General features: G+C 29.8%; 1 protein-coding gene across 7 annotated transcripts in view; it reads left to right on the top strand.

Moving 5' to 3' along the window:
- Positions 1-19647, top strand: part of LOC143063162 (breast cancer anti-estrogen resistance protein 3 homolog) — a 55590-nt gene that overhangs the window by 20019 nt on the left and 15924 nt on the right. For 3 of the 7 annotated variants that reach the window (XM_076235148.1, XM_076235147.1, XM_076235151.1), the window contains exon 2: positions 19389-19506. In XM_076235148.1, the coding sequence (XP_076091263.1) occupies positions 19389-19506 (118 nt within the window). Of the gene's footprint in view, positions 1-2004; positions 2635-7526; positions 7559-7610; positions 7806-15946; positions 16382-19388; positions 19507-19647 lie in introns of those variants that run through there. The other 4 variants (XM_076235146.1, XM_076235149.1, XM_076235150.1 and 1 more) reach the window with 4 other exon arrangements.

The raw sequence follows: 19647 nt of genomic DNA, 5'->3' as shown, positions 1-19647 counted from the left end.
CTCATTTTTATGTTGGTTTTCCCATTTGAATGGTTTCACATTACCAATTTTTGGGGCCTTTTATAGCTTGCTGTTCGGTGTGAGCCAAGGCTCCGTGTTTAAGGCCGTACCTTGACCTATAATGGTTTACTTTTATAAATTGTTATTTGGATGGAGAGTTGTCTCATTGGCACTCATACCACATCTTCCTATATCTATTAAACACAAACAATCAAACGTTCAAAATAAACAAATGTAACAAGGGAAGTAACTGTTGCACATGGATGCAATTATGAATGAGCTATTGTTTTGTTAATGAATTGTGACATATTATTTGAAAACTTTTTCTTAGTATGTGCATTTTAATTGGATAAGCTTTATAAACTTTATCAAATAGAGCATTTAATATATTTTGGTTGATGAATAAATTTCTTTATGATTTCCATTGTATGAATTGAGTACATAGAATTTACTGTAATCCTTTTGAGCAATGCTTCCTTTAAAAACCAAATTAAACAACTACGGCCTTTCTGTAACCTAAATGGTGTTTGAACAGCTATGTTTATAATTGATTGTATCTATAAAAAGATGATGGCTTTTAAGAAACCATAAAAAATATACCGTTTGACTTGTTAAGAACTTTCTCATGAGTTTGAATTACTGAATAAATGGTAAATAAAGAGTTTAAAATCAGTATGCAAACACCTATTTCTTGAGTATTTACTACAATGCTTATAAGAAGGTCATGTAAATTTATGTCTATGTTGATTTTTGCCTTATTATTCATTTCTTTTCACCTGAAATATCATACTGTCACTTTTTTGCTTAATTCATCTGGTACACATGTAAAATTTTCATTTGAAACCTACATATTTTTGTGGTTCAGTTCACAAAGGATGTTAGTTTGCAATTACCGTAATTTAAATTGTATCTAAAGATCTAATGAAGGAATGAAGGATCGCATTCCATTCTTTCTCTTTTAATCTAATTGCATTTGAAGAATTTTATACTTTTCTTCAAATTGGCATTTAAAATGGAACTTGTTCTGTCACTGTGGCATAAACAAACCAGAGGAAAGATGTTTAAAATAATAAAAGTTAGTGAACTTGTGTACATCTGTGAGAAAAAAAAATGTGCAATTCAATAGGATTTATTTTTGAAGAAAAAATACGGGAAATTATATAATCTGGTGCACATTAAAACAGAATGGGAACATAAGAGGACAGTATAATCTCAAGTTATAAGATAGTACCTTTTTATGCTGCAGATGTTTAATCTATTTTATTTCCTGCAAAGAGATTTGCACATGTTGTTATGCGACTGTTATTGTTTTCTTTAAAGCATATCTGTCATATTCCAGGAAGGAAAAAATCTGACAAAGTGATACAATTACGGTATGTTGAGCAATGTCAACAATTTTTTTCATCTTGTGTCAAGGATTGTGCAACAATTGAGCATCTTTATTCATTATTAGATTGAAGAAACAGATGCATTTTTCACTTTATGGGAATTTCAATTAATTCTAGCGCCTAAAGTATTTCATACTATCTTTTCGTATGCTATAGTTGAAATGCTTTTATTGGCTGGTAAAATCTTGACTGATTAAATTTGTTTCAAAATTAACTAAAATGAAAAATGATTGATAGACAATATGGGTTGCTTAGATAAGAAAATATAAATTAAACATAATTAAGTACTGTTTAATTGATGGGAAAATATGAATTTTATCTCTAAAGTTAAGAAATTTGAAGGTTTTTTAAGAAATGATTAAAGATTTTTTGTTGATCTGTGTAAATAATATGGTGTAAACTAGACTTTATCTTAAAAACATTTAATTGACCATCATAAATTTGACTCAGATAATTTAAGTACATGAAATTTGATGCTTTAAATACTTCAGTTAAAAGATGTATAAATATTGTCTTGCATTTATTTGAAATAGTATCTTTGCATTTATTATGACAAAAAAATGAATTTTAAGTTCTGTTGATTTATTATACCAGAGAATTTTTGTTTATGGCTTTAGAGGTTTTTTTCTCATACTATAAGATACACTTAATAACTAAAGTGGAAAATGTCTCTTATTAAAGCAAGACCTATGAATAGGAAGTCGACAGAAACATTTGTTTACAGGAAGCTAATAGAGTTCTGTAAAAAATAAAATCTTTGTTAATGGAAGATTTCTGTATGCTCTAAGACTGCCACCCAAAGAATAAACAAAGTGTAGCTTTCACCAGTAACATCTTTCATATGGATATAGGCATTATATATTATAAAAAGCGTTGAGTGAGGATACTGTATAGAATTGTTAATTATCATCCGGAGAAAAATGAACATGTTATTTCATTAATGAGTAAGACAGCTGATTTGAGAAAATTAGAAGAAAAGGAGCTTCAAATGATGAAATAATTACTTCAAGACAGAAAACAAGGAAATATAAACTTAGTAGACAAGGGAATGGAGATTGACAGATGAGCTCTCAAATGTAAAATTGTAATTGGCTGAATTAGAGGCTTGCTTTTAATATTTAATGGATTTTTGGTAATTTTGATATATGAAAAAAGTTGCTGAAGTTTAGAAAAGTTGATTTCTGAACATTTGAATACAGCGGTGAACAATGGACAACTTTATCTTTGACTGGGGTGGTGGATATGGGTAAGTTTTATAATTTTTTATATAAGAAGTCAGACTTTTGCAATTAAATCTTTTTTAATTATTATTGTACTATTTTGCATTTTATTTTAACTTTTATTGAAAGTTTTACCATATTTTTTTTGAGATATTTCAGATTTTGTTGTCCACAAAATAAGCCAAAAAAGTTATTTTTTGTTAAAAACTTTATATGTTGTTTCTATGTATCTGATGCCATAAATTCTGATGTTTTCTTTGTTAGGATTAAATTAATTTATCATCATTTCAAATGCATGTCCTGATCTGATTTATAGAAACAAACTTAAAAGTATGTAAGATATAAATTGGTCAGATTAGTAGGTAGGTTCCAGCCAACATGAATTATATGCTTAAAAAAGATGTAAGATTGTTTGTGCTTTATGTTGTTTTTTGTAGTTGTCCATTTGTTTAAGGATAAGCTTTGTATGCCCCACCTAAGATAGTACAGGGGCATTATGTTTTTCTGGTCTGTCTGTCTGTTCTTCTGTTCTTCCATCTGTCCAGCTTCAGGTCATAGTTTTTGGTCCAGGTAGTTTTTGATGATGTTGAAGTCCAATCAACTTGAAACTTAGTACACATGTTCCTTATGATATGATCTTTCTGATTTGATAGTATGATTTTTACCCCAATTTCACTGTCCACTGAAGTTGACTGAACATAGAAAATAATAGTGCGAGCAGGGCATCAGTGTACTATGGACACATTCTTGTTTAATGGATGTTTTGATAGACATTAGAGTCCAAGCCCCTCTTATCACAGAAATAGAAACCAAACTTTAAATGCAGTATTTGTGTAAATTTTAATGTTCCTATAAAAAATAATAATACATGTTTAAGGAGGACAAAGTATATTTTTATTGGTCCTTATTTCTAAATTTAAAAAAATTGGTAAGCATTTGGAACTTTAGGGTACAATCAATTTAAAATATGGTCAATAAACCTGTATTTGTATAGAATGCATTTAAAAAATGCAATAAATGAATTGTTTCTTTTAAAGAAGAAATATATCCAACCTAGTCCTGACTAAAACTTTCTTGATCTTATGACATGCTAACTGCTTAAAGGTTCTTTACCATAAGACAGTGTGTAGCTTATTATCATGAACTTCAATGGACCTTGAAGTTTGAAGTCAAGGTGAAAATGATTAATATTTTTTTTGACATATTTACCACCAAAACACAATTAGAGAGGCAAACAATATTTGGCAGATGGTTGAAGCATTTCAAGACAACTGTCATTACATCTATGATGACCTCTGACCTTGACCTTTGACCTTCAGCATTTAGTTATAGATTTTCATATGTTAATCATAAATCATACATATTCTTGCTTTATATGGCAAGGCCTTTTAAATGCACTTACAGTAAGGTTTTTTTCCTAGATTCATCACTCCTCTAAAAATAAATCCTTTTTTTTAAATGTTCAGATTCCCACCTCTAAATCATGTATAAATATAGGTCTGATGATTAAGATTCTGGATTGTGTAACCTTCTAAAATACATGTTACATGCATGTAACTTCTTAAGAAATATAAACAACTTAAACATGTTTTCTCTTAAGTTAGGGGTACTTGTGAAAACAAAAATAAATCTTTATTTTAGTAAAATTCACTATCAAAAGCAGAAACAATTAGAACTACATGTTTTTAACATTACCACTTAAAATTTATCATTTAGAGTGAAGGCACTCTAATGCACTCCCAATAAAGACCAAACTTAAAACAAAAATAAGTTATAAGATCTTGAATTATTTATGGGGTTTTAACTTAATGAGGATTGGATTACCTCCCTTCTTTAAGAGTTCCTGTGAATTCCATCAGACTTAGTTAATCAGTCATCCCTAATAGCCTTTCATCAAAAAACAAATGTTTTACCAGAGACCATAGAAACTAACACCTATCTAGTTTTATTACCACATAATTGCAGGTTATGTTAAAGCCATTACCTCATCTGCATCTTAGGGATGTTCTCACTGAGGTTGAAATGAGATGGATAAATCACTAAATTGATGCTCCTGTAGATATTTTTGCTGTAATTTAGTCCTTAAAAAATGAAAGAAGATAGATTTTTTTCCAAATTGGATGTAACTGCTGTTGATTATTAAGATGGATAACTGCTGAACAAATGAATGCACCAATATGATTCTTTTTTAACTGTTAACCAACTTACTTTCACTCAGTTTAGTTGTATCAAGGTGGCTTTGTGTTTTTCTACTGGTTTATTTATATAAGACAATTTCCAGGTTTGTCTTATCTTACAATTTACATTTGAATAAATTTTCTTCTCAACAAAAGTTGCTCTGTAAAATACGTCTGTTTAACAGCAGTAAGTTGTCTTAAAACTGTAGTAAAGCCTATTCAAATGTCCCCATTGCTGAAAATACTTGCAGAAAACCCCTAAAAATGTTGCACTACATGTAGTAGGACTCCAACATTGAAAATCTCTTAGTACACCGACTACTTGAACCATGGCATTTGCACCTATCCATGAAAAAAATAAATTATATAGAGGGTGATTATAAAGAGGTAAAAACAGTTGGTTATTAACTTATTTTTGAGGCCCTGAAAAATAAATGAAGAAACATCTGAAATCCATAAAATTGTGGAGGCTAAAATAACAAAACCCCAGCATTATTTATAACTTTAATAAAGTAGTGACACCATACAGCTATGTTCTTTGTATTATTTAAAGGGGGAATGGTAACAGGCATGGGAAAGTCAGAAATCATATATTCAGTTGATAGAAACTGAAAGACAATGTCTTTTCATTTTCAAGGCTCTATTCTAAAGTTTATACAGTTTGAGAACCTGGCCCTACATTAGATGTACACTATTTTACATTTGCCCTGAACCTAAGATTTGGAATGGATTCCAGGTTAAATGTCTGAAGTGCATGACTTACCTCCCTTGATATCATCTAAAATTTGGAAAAAATCAGCTCATTTTAATGTAGAGACACAAAAAATTATAATCAGGTTAATACACGTATGTGATGAATCTTATTAGCTACTGAGATCCAAGTATTGGTATAGTAAAACTTACTTTACAAATCCTTGAGATATGGTATGAAAAGTTGTCATGTTATAGCACGGTATTTAAAAGGCATGCAGTTTACCAGTTTAAAAGGTCCTGTTGTATCTGTTTTTTCTAGAGATTGGTATTTTATGCAGAGGCAGATTTCGGAGTGGGCAGGGTGCCCCATCTTTTTGTGTGAACAATTTTGTTGATTTTTTTAAGGAATCACTGAAGCAAGACTGGAGTATGCCCTCTCTTATGAATCTTACATGTATGTAGATGAAAGGCGTGTCTGGCGTATTTAATTATAATCCTGGTACCTTTGATAACTAATAAGCCTGTCATTGGGCCCCCCCATATGTAGATTTCTAGATCCCCACTGTCTATAGTGTTGTAATTTCTCATCAACTCAATAATGCTGTTGTATAATAATTGGTCTACAGATCCTCTCTGTGATTATCATTGGTGGTTATAGATTACCTACAGATTTGTGATTTACCAGATGTATAATTAATTTGTATTACACTTGACTGCAGTTCTGGTTAGACATGAAATGATAAAACAATAAACACATTTAAAGTATGGTAATTCAAACACAAAAAAAAATGAGTTGAATGAATTTCACCTTAGTATAACAAATGCATGGTGGGAAACTAGCAGGAAATTATAAGTGGATCATTGATTTTGTGTTGATAGCGGAGGGAAGGGAGTTGGTCAACCTATAATTTTTTAATAAACCCTTTTAAAACTTTAAAATGGAACTTTTGATTTGTATTGGATTTTATTATTTAGTATGGATATTATGCCTGCTGTTAACCATGTTTTCAAAGATTTTTTCTTAAAGAAAGGGGCATAAAAAAAAATCTGTCGTGTTCCAATTCATAGTTAAATTGACTCAAACTCTTAGCATTTCATGTATTTTAGTCAAGTCTGGTTTAATTAACCATCATTGTATCATGATATCTGAAGACTGATCACAGTCATATGGTCATATATAAACACAATATGAATATGAATAAAAATATGAATAGATTGGGAGCAGGTACAATTGGATTTTTCTAGGTCTGTTTGATTACATATTATATGTTAAAAAAATAACTTAATGGTTGTATTTACCTAATAAAAAAAAACATTTTTTGTGATTCAAATCAGTCAACCAAATGTTTCATCCGGGTTCCATGTTGACATTCTTTTCCTTTTATAGCTGAACACACCTAGTACATGTATAACCTATCTCATTTTTTAAACCAGAAATGTTATTTATTTATAAACAAGCATATCTATATAAGGGGTTAAATTGAAGGTCACTTGAATATGGATTCAATGAGTTCAAATTATTGATTTGCAAGTTAATAATACATCAGTTATGTTTGTGAGCTTATGACAAATTTGGGCCAAACTGACAGCTTGTCACTAAATTTTATTTCAAAATTCCCTCTTTATTTATACTGGAAACAAAGAGAAGCATAATTCAAGTTGTTGTCTAAATTGAAGCTTATTAAATGCCCCTAAAAGGAGAAAAACTTTTTTTTATCAAGTACATTTGCTGAATGTGTTTTGGTCAGATATTTTAACTATACCAGTTGAGATGGAATGATTGTGGTAAGCCACTCCATACTAATGAATGATATGCAGACCACTTAAGTGGTTAATTTATTGTAGTTAATTGTCTTTATTAGTTTTACCACAAAGATCAAAGCAAGGTTAACGTAAACATGCAATACATATTGTTTCTTTTCAAATTTAAGTATTACATCATGGCTTGAAAACATCGAAATGCACTTAAAATATATCATACTAATTGATCAAAGCATACCAATTTGTTACTACACATATATACCTGTGTATCAATATACACCATACATCATTTCATTCAAACAATGACACACTTTGCAAGGTGCGTAATTTTTTTACGATCAATTATGATACTTGAAACCTACGTCTATACAAGGGTGTAAAATTGAGGACTGGTTACAGTAAAGTTACATGATGGATTAACCAGTGTCAAATTTATCAAGTTGATTAACCTAAACATAAAACCTACACCACTCATTTGCATATTTTATATTTGATTTGGACTTAGTTACATTTAGAGTGTTTAATTTTTGTAGTGTTTTTATATACCTGGATTATCTTTACTTCTGGTAAGTCAAGGAAATATTAATAGTTGTGCTAATTTAATATGACATAAAGATCAGTCATAATAAAAGAAATCTGTCTCTTCAGATCTGGGACCTTATACATTATATAACATTTAGATTAGGTCCAAGCTTAATTAAAAAAGTTCAGATAAATTTAACCTGTATAATTGTGTTTCACTCTGTGAAAGCAAGGACTTTCTATACCAAATTAGTATAGAAAGTCCCTGCTGAAAGTATGTCTTAAAAAAACTTATAATCATACATATTTAGGCTAATTTCAGACTATACATGTATATAAATATATATGGAAATAAATTGATATTTCGTATACTGATAAATTTATAGTATCATAGTAAATCAAGGATTAGTCCCACCTCATATCCTCAAAATGAATAAATGCTACTATACATTTACCTAAAATAATTAGTAAAGTGCACCACAAAACACTGTCATAAACTTCTGTTAAATGTACTATAAATTAAGTTAATTAACTTTACATGTACAATTTAATTTCTAATCTATATACATCAGGTTCAGAATGAACAATTTTTTTTTTAAAGCTATGATGGACAATGTACTGTTATCATTTAAAATTATAATTTTAATATCTTTGATAGACATACATGTAGAAATGAAATTGAAATGGTTGATGTTTTGATGTGTTTAGTGTACAGTACAATACATGTATAGAATGAGGTTGTTTTGATGATTACAATTATTAATAAAGTTGACGCACAGGTAAACAGGTCGTCCTAATATAATTTATAAATCATTTGTACACATGGCAGGATTCAAATGAAATAATAACTCTGAATGTATTTGTCGAATTAATGTATGATGTCCTTGAATTTCAACTGTGCAAAGAGGTAGAAAATTGTCCTTTGGAAAAGATTTGACTTTGTGACGGTACAATGTTATCTAACACAGACTATCTGCTGACATAATTTGTGTATTGAACAAACAAAAGAGACATAAATAATCTTTAAGTAGTATAAGTAGACCCCAGAGGGTTGGAAGTCTTGACACTCATCGGTAAGTTTCAAATTGTCTTAAAAAGTCTACTTGAAAAATAGGAATTTTATCATTTTTGCATAAATAAGGGGGGATAATAATTGAAATGAAGTAATTCTAATCATCTGGGTAAAATCTGTGAGGATTTATTTTTCTTTTATAAAGTATTATATTTATAAAGATATTCCATATTTTAACTATTTTGAGTACTGAATTGTTTACAGACAAGTATTTTCTTAAAAAATGTATTCCTTACTTTTGAAAATATATAGCTAACAATTTTATGTACCAATGTATCTTATGAAAATAGATTAAAATACATTAATATCATTTTTACCAGTTTTTTCTCTTACAATATTCAACATATAACATGAATGAATTTATTGACAAAACTAAAATCTAGTCCTTGTTGTGGATTCATTATTCATCAGTGCGTTCTAAAGTTTGTGTGGATTCATTATTCATCAGTGCGTTCTAACGTTTGTGTGGCTTTATTATTCATCAGTGCGTTCTAAAGTTTGTGTGGATTCATTAATGAACAGGATAATTAGCTCAATGAAATAAAAAAGTTCTTGATGTTGTATGCAGAACTTTTTAATACCATGGAACCAAGTTTTTTTGAAAATTTGGGGAATTTATAAACAAAAGGCCTAGATAATTACTGTAAAATAAAGTTATTGAGCCTGCTGTGTTTCTTGAATAATTATCAGTCACTTATAGAAATGCACTAGATAAATAAATATAAATTATGTAGGTGTTAGATTGGTGGCTACTCCCTAACATTAAACATAGTAATTTGATCATATATAGGATTCTAATTTACGTTTTTTTTCTTAAATATGAGTCTTGAGTCGAGTGTTTATTTCCTTTTGTGTATTAAACCTTTAAATGAAATTATGTATCTTCATATCATAAAATTTATATAATATTAATGTTATTATGAAATTTATGCAGAAAATAATATTTTTTGACATTTGTTTACACAGGAATTTCTTGAAAGAAACCAGACAGCCCATTTGGCATTTTATAGTGATTTAAAGTTGTTTCAAGGGAGATAATTCATAATTACAACCTATTCAAGCTGATAAATTGCCACTAAATTTGTTTACATTAGGACCATTTATCATGCCTAGCTATGTAAATAAATAGTAAGTCTGTTATGTAATGTATATAGGTAAAAGTAAGAAAACCAATTACAAGTGATATTTATTTTTGATTTAGAAAATCTGGAGATTGCTTCAGTTTTTGTCTTATTTACCACCCATTCAAAGTTTATAATAACAAATGCAATGGCAACATTAGAATACCAAAATATCTCAATTAGTCCCTTGAAAAAAGTTTAACCATACCAAAGATAAATAAATAGATTTATTTCAATTAAATGTCAATAATGTTACATAATGTTAAATACACAAATGAACAAGGACAGCCTGAAATTTAAATGTAATTAATTTGTGGTATATAATACATGATGGATTCTAAAATATAACTGACATGCAGTCAGGATTGGGCTTATAGAAAAAGAGAATAATGGGCCAAAAATGTAATTAATAGAAGAAATGGACAAATGGAAAAGGGGAGGGGTTTCAAGAAAATAAAGGGTGTTTAAAGAATTAAAAAACAAAACAGAAAAATGAACATTCCTTAAAAACATAAATGTTTTGTTGTAAAGTGGGTAGGAGTATTCAAAGGTGAAAATAGCAGGGTCTTTGCACTAATCTGTTGTCAGTTATATCAGAGTCTTTGCAGTAATCTGTTGTCAGTTATGTCAGAGTCTTTGCAGTAATCTGTTGTCAGTTATGTCAGAGTCTTTGCAGTAATCTGTTGTCAGTTATGTCAGAGTCTTTGCAGTAATCTGTTGTCAGTTATGTCAGAGTCTCATCTGTTGTCAGTTATATCAGAGTCTTTGCAGTAATCTGTTGTCAGTTATATCAGAGTCTTTGCAGTAATCTGTTGTCAGTTATGTCAGAGTCTTTGCAGTAATCTGTTGTCAGTTATGTCAGAGTCTTTGCAGTAATCTGTTGTCAGTTATATCAGAGTCTTTGCAGTAATCTGTTGTCAGTTATGTCAGAGTCTTTGCAGTAATCTGTTGTCAGTTATATTAGAGTCTTTGCAGTAATCTGTTGTCAGTTATGTCAGAGTCTTTGCAGTAATCTGTTGTCAGTTATATCAGAGTCTTTGCAGTAATCTGTTGTCAGTTATGTCAGAGTCTTTGCAGTAATCTGTTGTCAGTTATGTCAGAGTCTCATCTGTTGTCAGTTATATCAGAGTCTTTGCAGTAATCTGTTGTCAGTTATATCAGAGTCTTTGCAGTAATCTGTTGTCAGTTATGTCAGAGTCTTTGCAGTAATCTGTTGTCAGTTATGTCAGAGTCTCATCTGTTGTCAGTTATATCAGAGTCTTTGCAGTAATCTGTTGTCAGTTATATCAGAGTCTTTGCAGTAATCTGTTGTCAGTTATGTCAGAGTCTTTGCAGTAATCTGTTGTCAGTTATGTCAGAGTCTTTGCAGTAATCTGTTGTCAGTTATATCAGAGTCTTTGCAGTAATCTGTTGTCAGTTATGTCAGAGTCTTTGCAGTAATCTGTTGTCAGTTATATCAGAGTCTTTGCAGTAATCTGTTGTCAGTTATGTCAGAGTCTTTGCAGTAATCTGTTGTCAGTTATGTCAGAGTCTTTGCAGTAATATGTTGTCAGTTATGTCAGAGTCTTTGCAGAAATCTGTTGTCAGTTATGTCAGAGTCTTTGCGGAAATCTGTTGTCAGTTATGACTATTTGAAAGAACACCTCACTGTTTATGAGTTTAGGCATTGAGTAAATCGTAGTTTCTGCTTCTTGCACTTAAATTTAACCAAAATTGGCTGAAATTTAGGTTTATTGTAGTCTAGAACTAATACATGAATATCTATTGGAGCCAAGCATGATGTAATAGACAGTATCTAGTCCAAACTATATTCCTGACATGCAATTCTATTCTATTTTTTAAATCCCCCATTATGACAACCGACACCAGTATTAATTTATTAACTGGAACATTAACTCAACTGTCATAATCTGGTGTCCTTTTACAACCTTATTATGAATTACTAAACCAGAAAATTTTGACACTTTTTGTAACTTAAATAAGTAGTTGGTATACACAGTTAGGTGTGTCTGTCTGGGTCCTGTAAATAAGAGGTAGGCTTACATATACATATAGTTATTTTAATGGCAATTTTACTAATGTTAAGTAGGCAAATAAGATATTGCCAATTAACAAATATATTTAATGTTTAGCGTTTATGATGTTTTTATATGTGCATCAAAGCTTACTCCATTTTTTTTTATACAATTCTGGATTTTTTTCTATGTGTTTCAAAGCTTATTTTTTTTTGTTATTCTATGGGCATCTATACTAATTCAACTTTTACTACATGTAGTAATGGTGGATTTTTTTTTCTACATGCATTGTGACATTTCAAAGCATGTAAGCTATAAATTGTTACACACTAGTCATTTTAGAGTAACATTTTGTGATATTTATTCAATTGCAATTTTTTTATTATTCATGCAAATTTCCTATTCCTTGGTATACAACTAGGATTTACTTTGATATAGGCCTACTTGTGTTATTTCTGCTCTTGGAATCACATTCTTTTGTAAGTAACAAATATGCTTTAGTCTGAATTTACTTTCTTCATTTCTTTGTTTTTGATAAACTATTTCATAAGCATTAAAGTTTCAAAAAGGATTTATTCATGAAATGTAACTGCCCATTTATTTCACCCAGAAAATTACATGTAAGCCTATGTTTTCTGTGCCAAAAAAATACATTTGTAGACTTTTTTGTTTTGTCTGAAAATGCCTGAAATCATACTGCAACGACTCAAGATTTATTTTGTATAACCCAACTGATACCATAGCTGAAAAAGCTTAGATTTTGTACAAAGAAAGATAACTAACTTGAAAATAAATCCTATGCAAGGTGCATTTGTTTTGAATAATCTTTTAAAAGTAGATGTTGGAGATTATATAGCAGAAATAGATCCAGCTAGATGTATACAGAAGCACACCTGGAAGTTTTTACAGAAAATAAAACTTTTCATTAAATTGAGAATATACATAGTAACTAGCAGTTCTGTAAATATTTGATTTAATGTGTCAATAAATAATCTGTTGGTTAAAGTGATGAAACATGTATGTTTTAATATATTGTAGACTGGGAGACACCAGTCTTTCATTTTTTGTTAAGGGAAGAGCTATCTTTTGTTATGTTTATCCTTTGATTCTATTTTTTTGTTTTTAAAGATGATAACTTGGCTTTAGAAGGGAAGTTGAAAAAAAGTTTGTTTCCATAGAAAAATTAGAAGAAAAAAAAAGTTCTTCAAAAATAATTCCTGTACAGTAAATGACTTAAAAAAAATTAAAGTTGAAAAAATAGAGAGAGCATCCCCAACCTCCAAATACTACAACTTATAAAATGTTAGGTCTAAAATAGGCTGCTTTGAAATTAGACATGTTAAACTTAACAGTATCATATAACACTAGAGTAATGAAATACAAATACTTGTATTGGATTGTACCCTTTTCTATTTCAATCACTTCAGAGGCAGATTTAGGGTTCTACTTCAGACCTACATATTTGGTTAATGCTTAGACTTTGTACATGTCCCATCGACTCAAACTCCATACCTTGCTTAGTTTAGGTTCCTGGACCATTTTAAAAATTCCTGGATTCACATCTGCATTTTCCCCGTCACTTTAAATGCTTCAGATGTAGATCCAGATGAAAGTGACAGAGAAAAAAAATCCAAACAAACATAGAAAGGGCAACAATTATGCAAGTGCTGATCGTATAAAATCAGGCCACAAGTTCTTCTAACCAGGGTAAATCCCTATCTTCTCAAATTTTGTATAGTGAAAAATAATATCATTCAGAATGGGAAAATGGAGGATGTTTTTTAAAAGCCTCAAGGTATAAATTTTTATTACCAAAATTTGTTTTCCAATTTCTAAAAGATCTCATTGAGCTCCTCCAAGCTGAATAGATAGATATTCAATACATGTATCTCAAAATTCCTATTAGTTTATCTTATTGTAACAGAAACCTCAGGTGTTGGACAATATAATAGATAATGATATTCATCAATGAACATCAATAATACACCTGCTTCATTACAGTTTAAACCGCAGGTGTGAGACTCTAAGGATTTGAAAAAACTACATTTTAGAAAGTTTGTGTTTACAATTTAAACAGATCTTTTCAAAGTATAATACCTTACAAAATGTTTAGATAACTGTCAATGGGAATTTTAAACCATATAAAGTTTTTACACTCTACTAAGTAAAATCTCAACTTTGAACATATATTTTTATAAAGAATCTATCTAAAGATACTTTTTTAGTCGTTCAAAATTTTATTAAATGTCTATACGATTGATCTTCTGAAAAATGTATCCACTTGGTCTAGATTTTTTTGACAAGATTTGATATAGTTCATGTGAACATTTTAAATCTTTCTCATAACGTAGTTGAGTAACCCAAATTATCTTTTAATGATGTGAATTTACAAAATAACTGTTTATTAGACTTTTTTTATGAAACATTTCTCATAATAATGTTTACCTTCTTGAAGTATATGGTTTTTAAATCTTATATAATTAAATTTTGATCAAATTCCTATCAATTTTATCTTCCGAATAAAGAAACCTTGGAATTAAAGAGATATCATAGGGGATAAAAAAAAGAGTTCCCATTGAAAGGATGTTGACCGGTTGATAAGGAAAGCAAACAGTGACCAAAGTTTTGTGTTCCATAGTTTAATTTTGACGAATTGAACAATAAAACAAGGCGGTCACTTTTAAAAAAAATGTAATAATACAGATGAAGTGCTGAGTCAATGTGTATGTTTATAAACGTCTGTGATATTTAATGGATTTTTAATTTAATTGAATTGTAATCAAACAAGGTTGAAACAAATATAGAATAATATTACACGGGATTGATTTGGATTAAAGGCAGTTTATTTTATAGTCATAATCAGTGTGATAAACTTTGTACATGTATACTGCATGTTTAAATTACTAAATGGTAGAAAATTACTCTAGAAAGGATTTAATGCACTATAAACTGTTTGTGGATAGTTGGACAGGTTCAACTTTCTAAATCGGTAAAAGTTATTTGAAGTATAAACTGCTGTTCAGGATCTCAACTAGTTTTGATAAAGAAGTGTGCTTTTTATGTGTTTCAATATTTCTGAGTTATTTAAAACTTTTGGCTGACTGTGGTCTGATCAAGTGATGATATTCAGGATTAAAGTTATCTAAAGATCAACCATTGTGTTTATGAAGTCTTTCAAGTTTATATTTAGGGTTCTATATCTTAAGTGATGTGGATGATAAGACACTATAAAGGTTGAATAGAAACATGGTGTTCTGGTGTTCAATTTGCACAAATAATTATTTAACGGATAAAACCTTCTGAATTAGTATTTAAAATCTTTGAATTGATGTTACAACAGAATTTTAATAAAGTCGATTTTGTAAACAGACACAGCTTTTGCCAGTTATGAAAATTGTGACAATGAATTTAACGGAAAATAGCTTGTATCTTTTAATTTGAAGTGTCAGTAATTTGATGATTTATCGGATATACTTGACTATTGGATACAACAGGTTTTCCGAAGCTTTTTGAAGATTGATGCTTGTAGCTTTTCCCAAATGGATATTATGACTAATCCACTGAAAAGACAAATGAAGATTATATAATGTGTGTTCATATTGGTGAAATTTGATGTTTTGTCAAAGTCCAACATAAAGGGCAATGTTATTTTTTATATAAAATTTCCAGTTACATTATTGTATGCCTAAAGTGATGATATTAAATGAAGTGAAATATATCAGTGACAAACATACCTTGTTTGTACATTTTACACATTTTTAACACTCTTTTTCTGAAAAAAAACAATTTTAATTTTTTGTTTTGCATAAAAAAGACTGATATGTTCAAAGAAGATGCTTTTAGATGATAATGATAAGAAACTGATGCCTAAGATATAGTTCAACGGAAATAGATATTATAGATTATGATTATGAAATATTGTTTTTTTTTCTGGATGAAATATAACAAGGGTTTGATTAGAGGTAAAGAGCTGAATTGACTGGGATTGTTTTATTCTATACACCAGTGACATAATATTGCAATTAGAAGATAAAATTGTCCATTTCAAGTATTGGATAGTGTTATGATTAGAAAACGTTCTTTTGACTGTGGGAAGAATTAGTTCGTAATTGATGATTTTTTATGAAGGATTAATGGAAAACTATAGTTAAATTGGCATGTGGTTTGATGATTTGAACAAATATTTGTTGAATCCGTTTTGACATGGAAAAACCAAAACTAGATGCATGGTGTGCAGTTGTATAATGTAAATAACTAAAAAGTGCAGCAACTTAAAAAGAATGTAAAGCTTTTGTTATAAAGTGTTAGTTTGTTTGGAAAATAAATAAATTTGTATCTGAAATGGAATTAACAACCAGACAATTACAGACAGGGAGGAAAAGATTGGATGAACTTACACATAACTTATGCAGGTAATAGGCACTGTTGCATAGAAGTCTTTTAAATATAGTTAGATATTGAAAAAAAAAGGGGTTAGGGGTTTTATTAGTATTTATTATAAACTTTAAATTGGTTATTTGAGAGCAAATATTTTAATAGTGATGAGATATGAAGATTATTAGGTTGAATAAAAAATCTAGAGGGTATCAGAATTGTATGGTAAAGGGTATCATATCACTAACAAATTATATATATCACTGAAGGTTTACATTTTACACAAGTTTTAAGAGATGACATTTATTCATGGTGGAAAGATCGTTATTGTTTACCTCAATGACCAAGAAGTCTGAAAATGATAGTTGGTTAATGTAACATGTGAATCACAGGGGTCTACATAATTATCCAAATTGCACAATCACAAAGTTTATATATATGTGCATCAATTAGCTTTATGTACTAGAGTATGTCAGTAACTGGTTCAGGTTTAAAATCCACCTCTTTTACACCTCTTTTTTTTTTCTTTAATGAAACTGCCTAAGAGATAGTGGAGGGGCATTTAATAATGTATTTCTGTCAATTTGTATGTTTGTCCCTTTCAGCAGTTAAGGTTTGGGTTAATGGTAGTTTGTGGTCACATCTCAACTTGAAAACTTAGTATGCATGATCGTTACGAATTGAATTTCACATCAATTTAGTATGCCAAATTAGGATTTTTATCCAGATTTCATGGTTTACTGAATTTGGAAATACGATTGTGTGATTGGGGCATGGTGTCCTATGGACAAATATTCTTATATTTCATTAGAAGTTTACTTCTCAAAATATTGTGAAAAAATTGTCATTTTTTTGAAAACCGCAGACTCTCTGAAAGAAGTTGAAGTTAAGAGAAAAAAAAGATTGAAAAAGAGTTATAGACTTCAGAACCTCATTCAAACTTATGATAATACAAGTTAAAATTTATTAAGCCCAATTTACGCCCTATAAAGGGTCAATGTAATACCAGTATACAGATCACAACAAGACAATATATAACCTAAACAGTAAATACATGTACAGTATGCATAGGCAACAATGATATTCAGAACATAGGAAACAATAATATTTGGTACAAATAAAATTTAAATGCCTCTTGTCCTCAGTGCTAGCAACTTTTAAAAAAGGAAATCAAGTAATTTCACTTTTTTTCTTGTTACTACATATAGAGTTTAGTATTTTCATTATTTTGTTTTCCATGGATATATCCCTATTAAATTATTTATTTAAAAGTGTAATTATATTTATATGTTCTAAGATTTAAAATTAAAAAAAAGAGAAATTAGAGTAATCCTTTGTTGCATTACACATTTTAAAAAGTTTTTTTTCTCTCTGTGTAACTTCTTGTACCCTGTTAAAGGTTATAATTAATGTTGGTTTAACCGAATAATGAAATATTACTAATACTATATTTGATGAGCTATTAAATTGATTTAAATTATTAGTATATGCCCTAACTGAGTACAAAACTCTTTTGTATAAGAAATCTTCATAAAATACATGTACCAATGTTTGCCTTTGAAAACTGTGTTTGAGAGAAATTTAAATTAATTTAAATATTTGATAATTAAAAAAATTATATATGGTCTAGAGTTGCTTCCCCTATTTAAAAGCGATCTCTGAGAAAAGATATAAAAATCATTCATATAAATGTTATTTAATGCTACATAAAATACTAATGAAGCAACTAAAATAACTTCCTATCAAAATAATAAGACAACTCCCCTGGTGTGTCTTATCCAAAAAAATAGCTGAAATGTTGTTTATCAACTGTTTATCAAAGTATACAAACATTGCTTGTCTTTTTCTGTGAACTGTGTGAAGTTCTACTCTATGAATGATTAACTGCTGATTAGAGGCTAACAGTCTGATTTCCTTACTTAATTAAAATGTGACTTTTGATTTCTCACCTGTTGAGGAAATGATTTGATGTTCGTCTGAGGTTTATAAGTAATTGAGGTAATAAGCAGGTAACACAAGATTTTTGAAAAGGTAAATTTAGGATTAAATTTCGGTGATTTGTTTATTGGTAAAATACATCAGACATCAAAAGATGTAAAAGGACTTTATATGAAGGTGTCTATCGATCTTGTGCTATTGAATTTGAGTTATTTCCTATTCTCCAGAAAATTAAGTTTTCAGTACCACTCACATTGAAATCTGGTTTCCTTTTAAACCATTCCTTTTTATTTCATCTTTTCTAAGGATCCAGAAACAGGTCTGTAAAACAAAACTGAATTTCAGAATCTAAAGATTTTGATATTTTAATTGATGCAGTGGCGGATCCATAACTTTTCCTAAGGGGGCCCGCTGACTGACCTAAGGGGGGGGCCCTACTCCAGTCATGCATCAGTGATTCCCTATATAATCAACCAAATTTTTTCCATGAAAGGGGGGTCCGGGCCCCCCAGGGCCCCCCCCCTGGATCCGCCTATGTGATGATGCATTTTTTTTTTCTATTAAAATTATTCTTTTAGATGAGCAAGATCATTTGCAGCCCTCAAAAACTGCCTATCAAATGTTCTAACTTTCACTTTTGAAAAAAATCCATTATCTATCAGGACTTTTACAGGACTTTTACACAAATAGCTAGTCTTTACATTCTACTGTGAGTGAGTATTTGGTGAGACCCTCATAGGAAGTCAAAGGTCGTAAAGAACCCATAGTAGCAGTTGTACCATATGGCTACATTAATATGAGAAGAAGAGTATAGGGAGGGTGTTATTATTTAGGTTATCAGGACTGAAACATGTTAATTTTGTCAATGTAATGTTATGTAATAAGCAACTTGACTATATGTTGATAGACTGAGACATGTATTCTTGTCTCTTAATTGGCTTGCTTAATGTCACTAATGAATAGAACCTTCAGTGGTTTGGGAATTTTTACATTTGATATAGCCAGTAGATTAATGTTTTTTATTGAATTTATTTGAGAATACATATGAAAGTCTGCATATAAGTTTGAATGTTATAAGTAAAAAAACGTTGTATTTTCTAATTTCAGGATAGTATTGGAACGACAGCAGGTGATGGCCCACAAACATATAGCCATACCAACATGGCTGGAGGCCTTGGGACTGTCAGAGTATAACGGGCTGTTCCATCAATATAATGGAGTAGAGGTAAGCTTGCATACCCAGCCACATTGATCAATGCTCTAAAACTGTTAGAATATAACATCCGTGCCATGATTTGAAATATAGATAGTAAGCGATTTTAGGGATATAATATTTTGGTAGTTTCTTTCAGAAATTGGACTTCAT

This window comes from Mytilus galloprovincialis, chromosome 2 (genome assembly GCF_965363235.1).
Source record: "Mytilus galloprovincialis chromosome 2, xbMytGall1.hap1.1, whole genome shotgun sequence".
In the NCBI taxonomy this organism is placed as follows: domain Eukaryota; kingdom Metazoa; phylum Mollusca; class Bivalvia; order Mytilida; family Mytilidae; genus Mytilus; species Mytilus galloprovincialis.
Note: the sequence above shows the minus strand (reverse complement) of the source record. Positions and strands in the feature narration are given on the sequence as shown.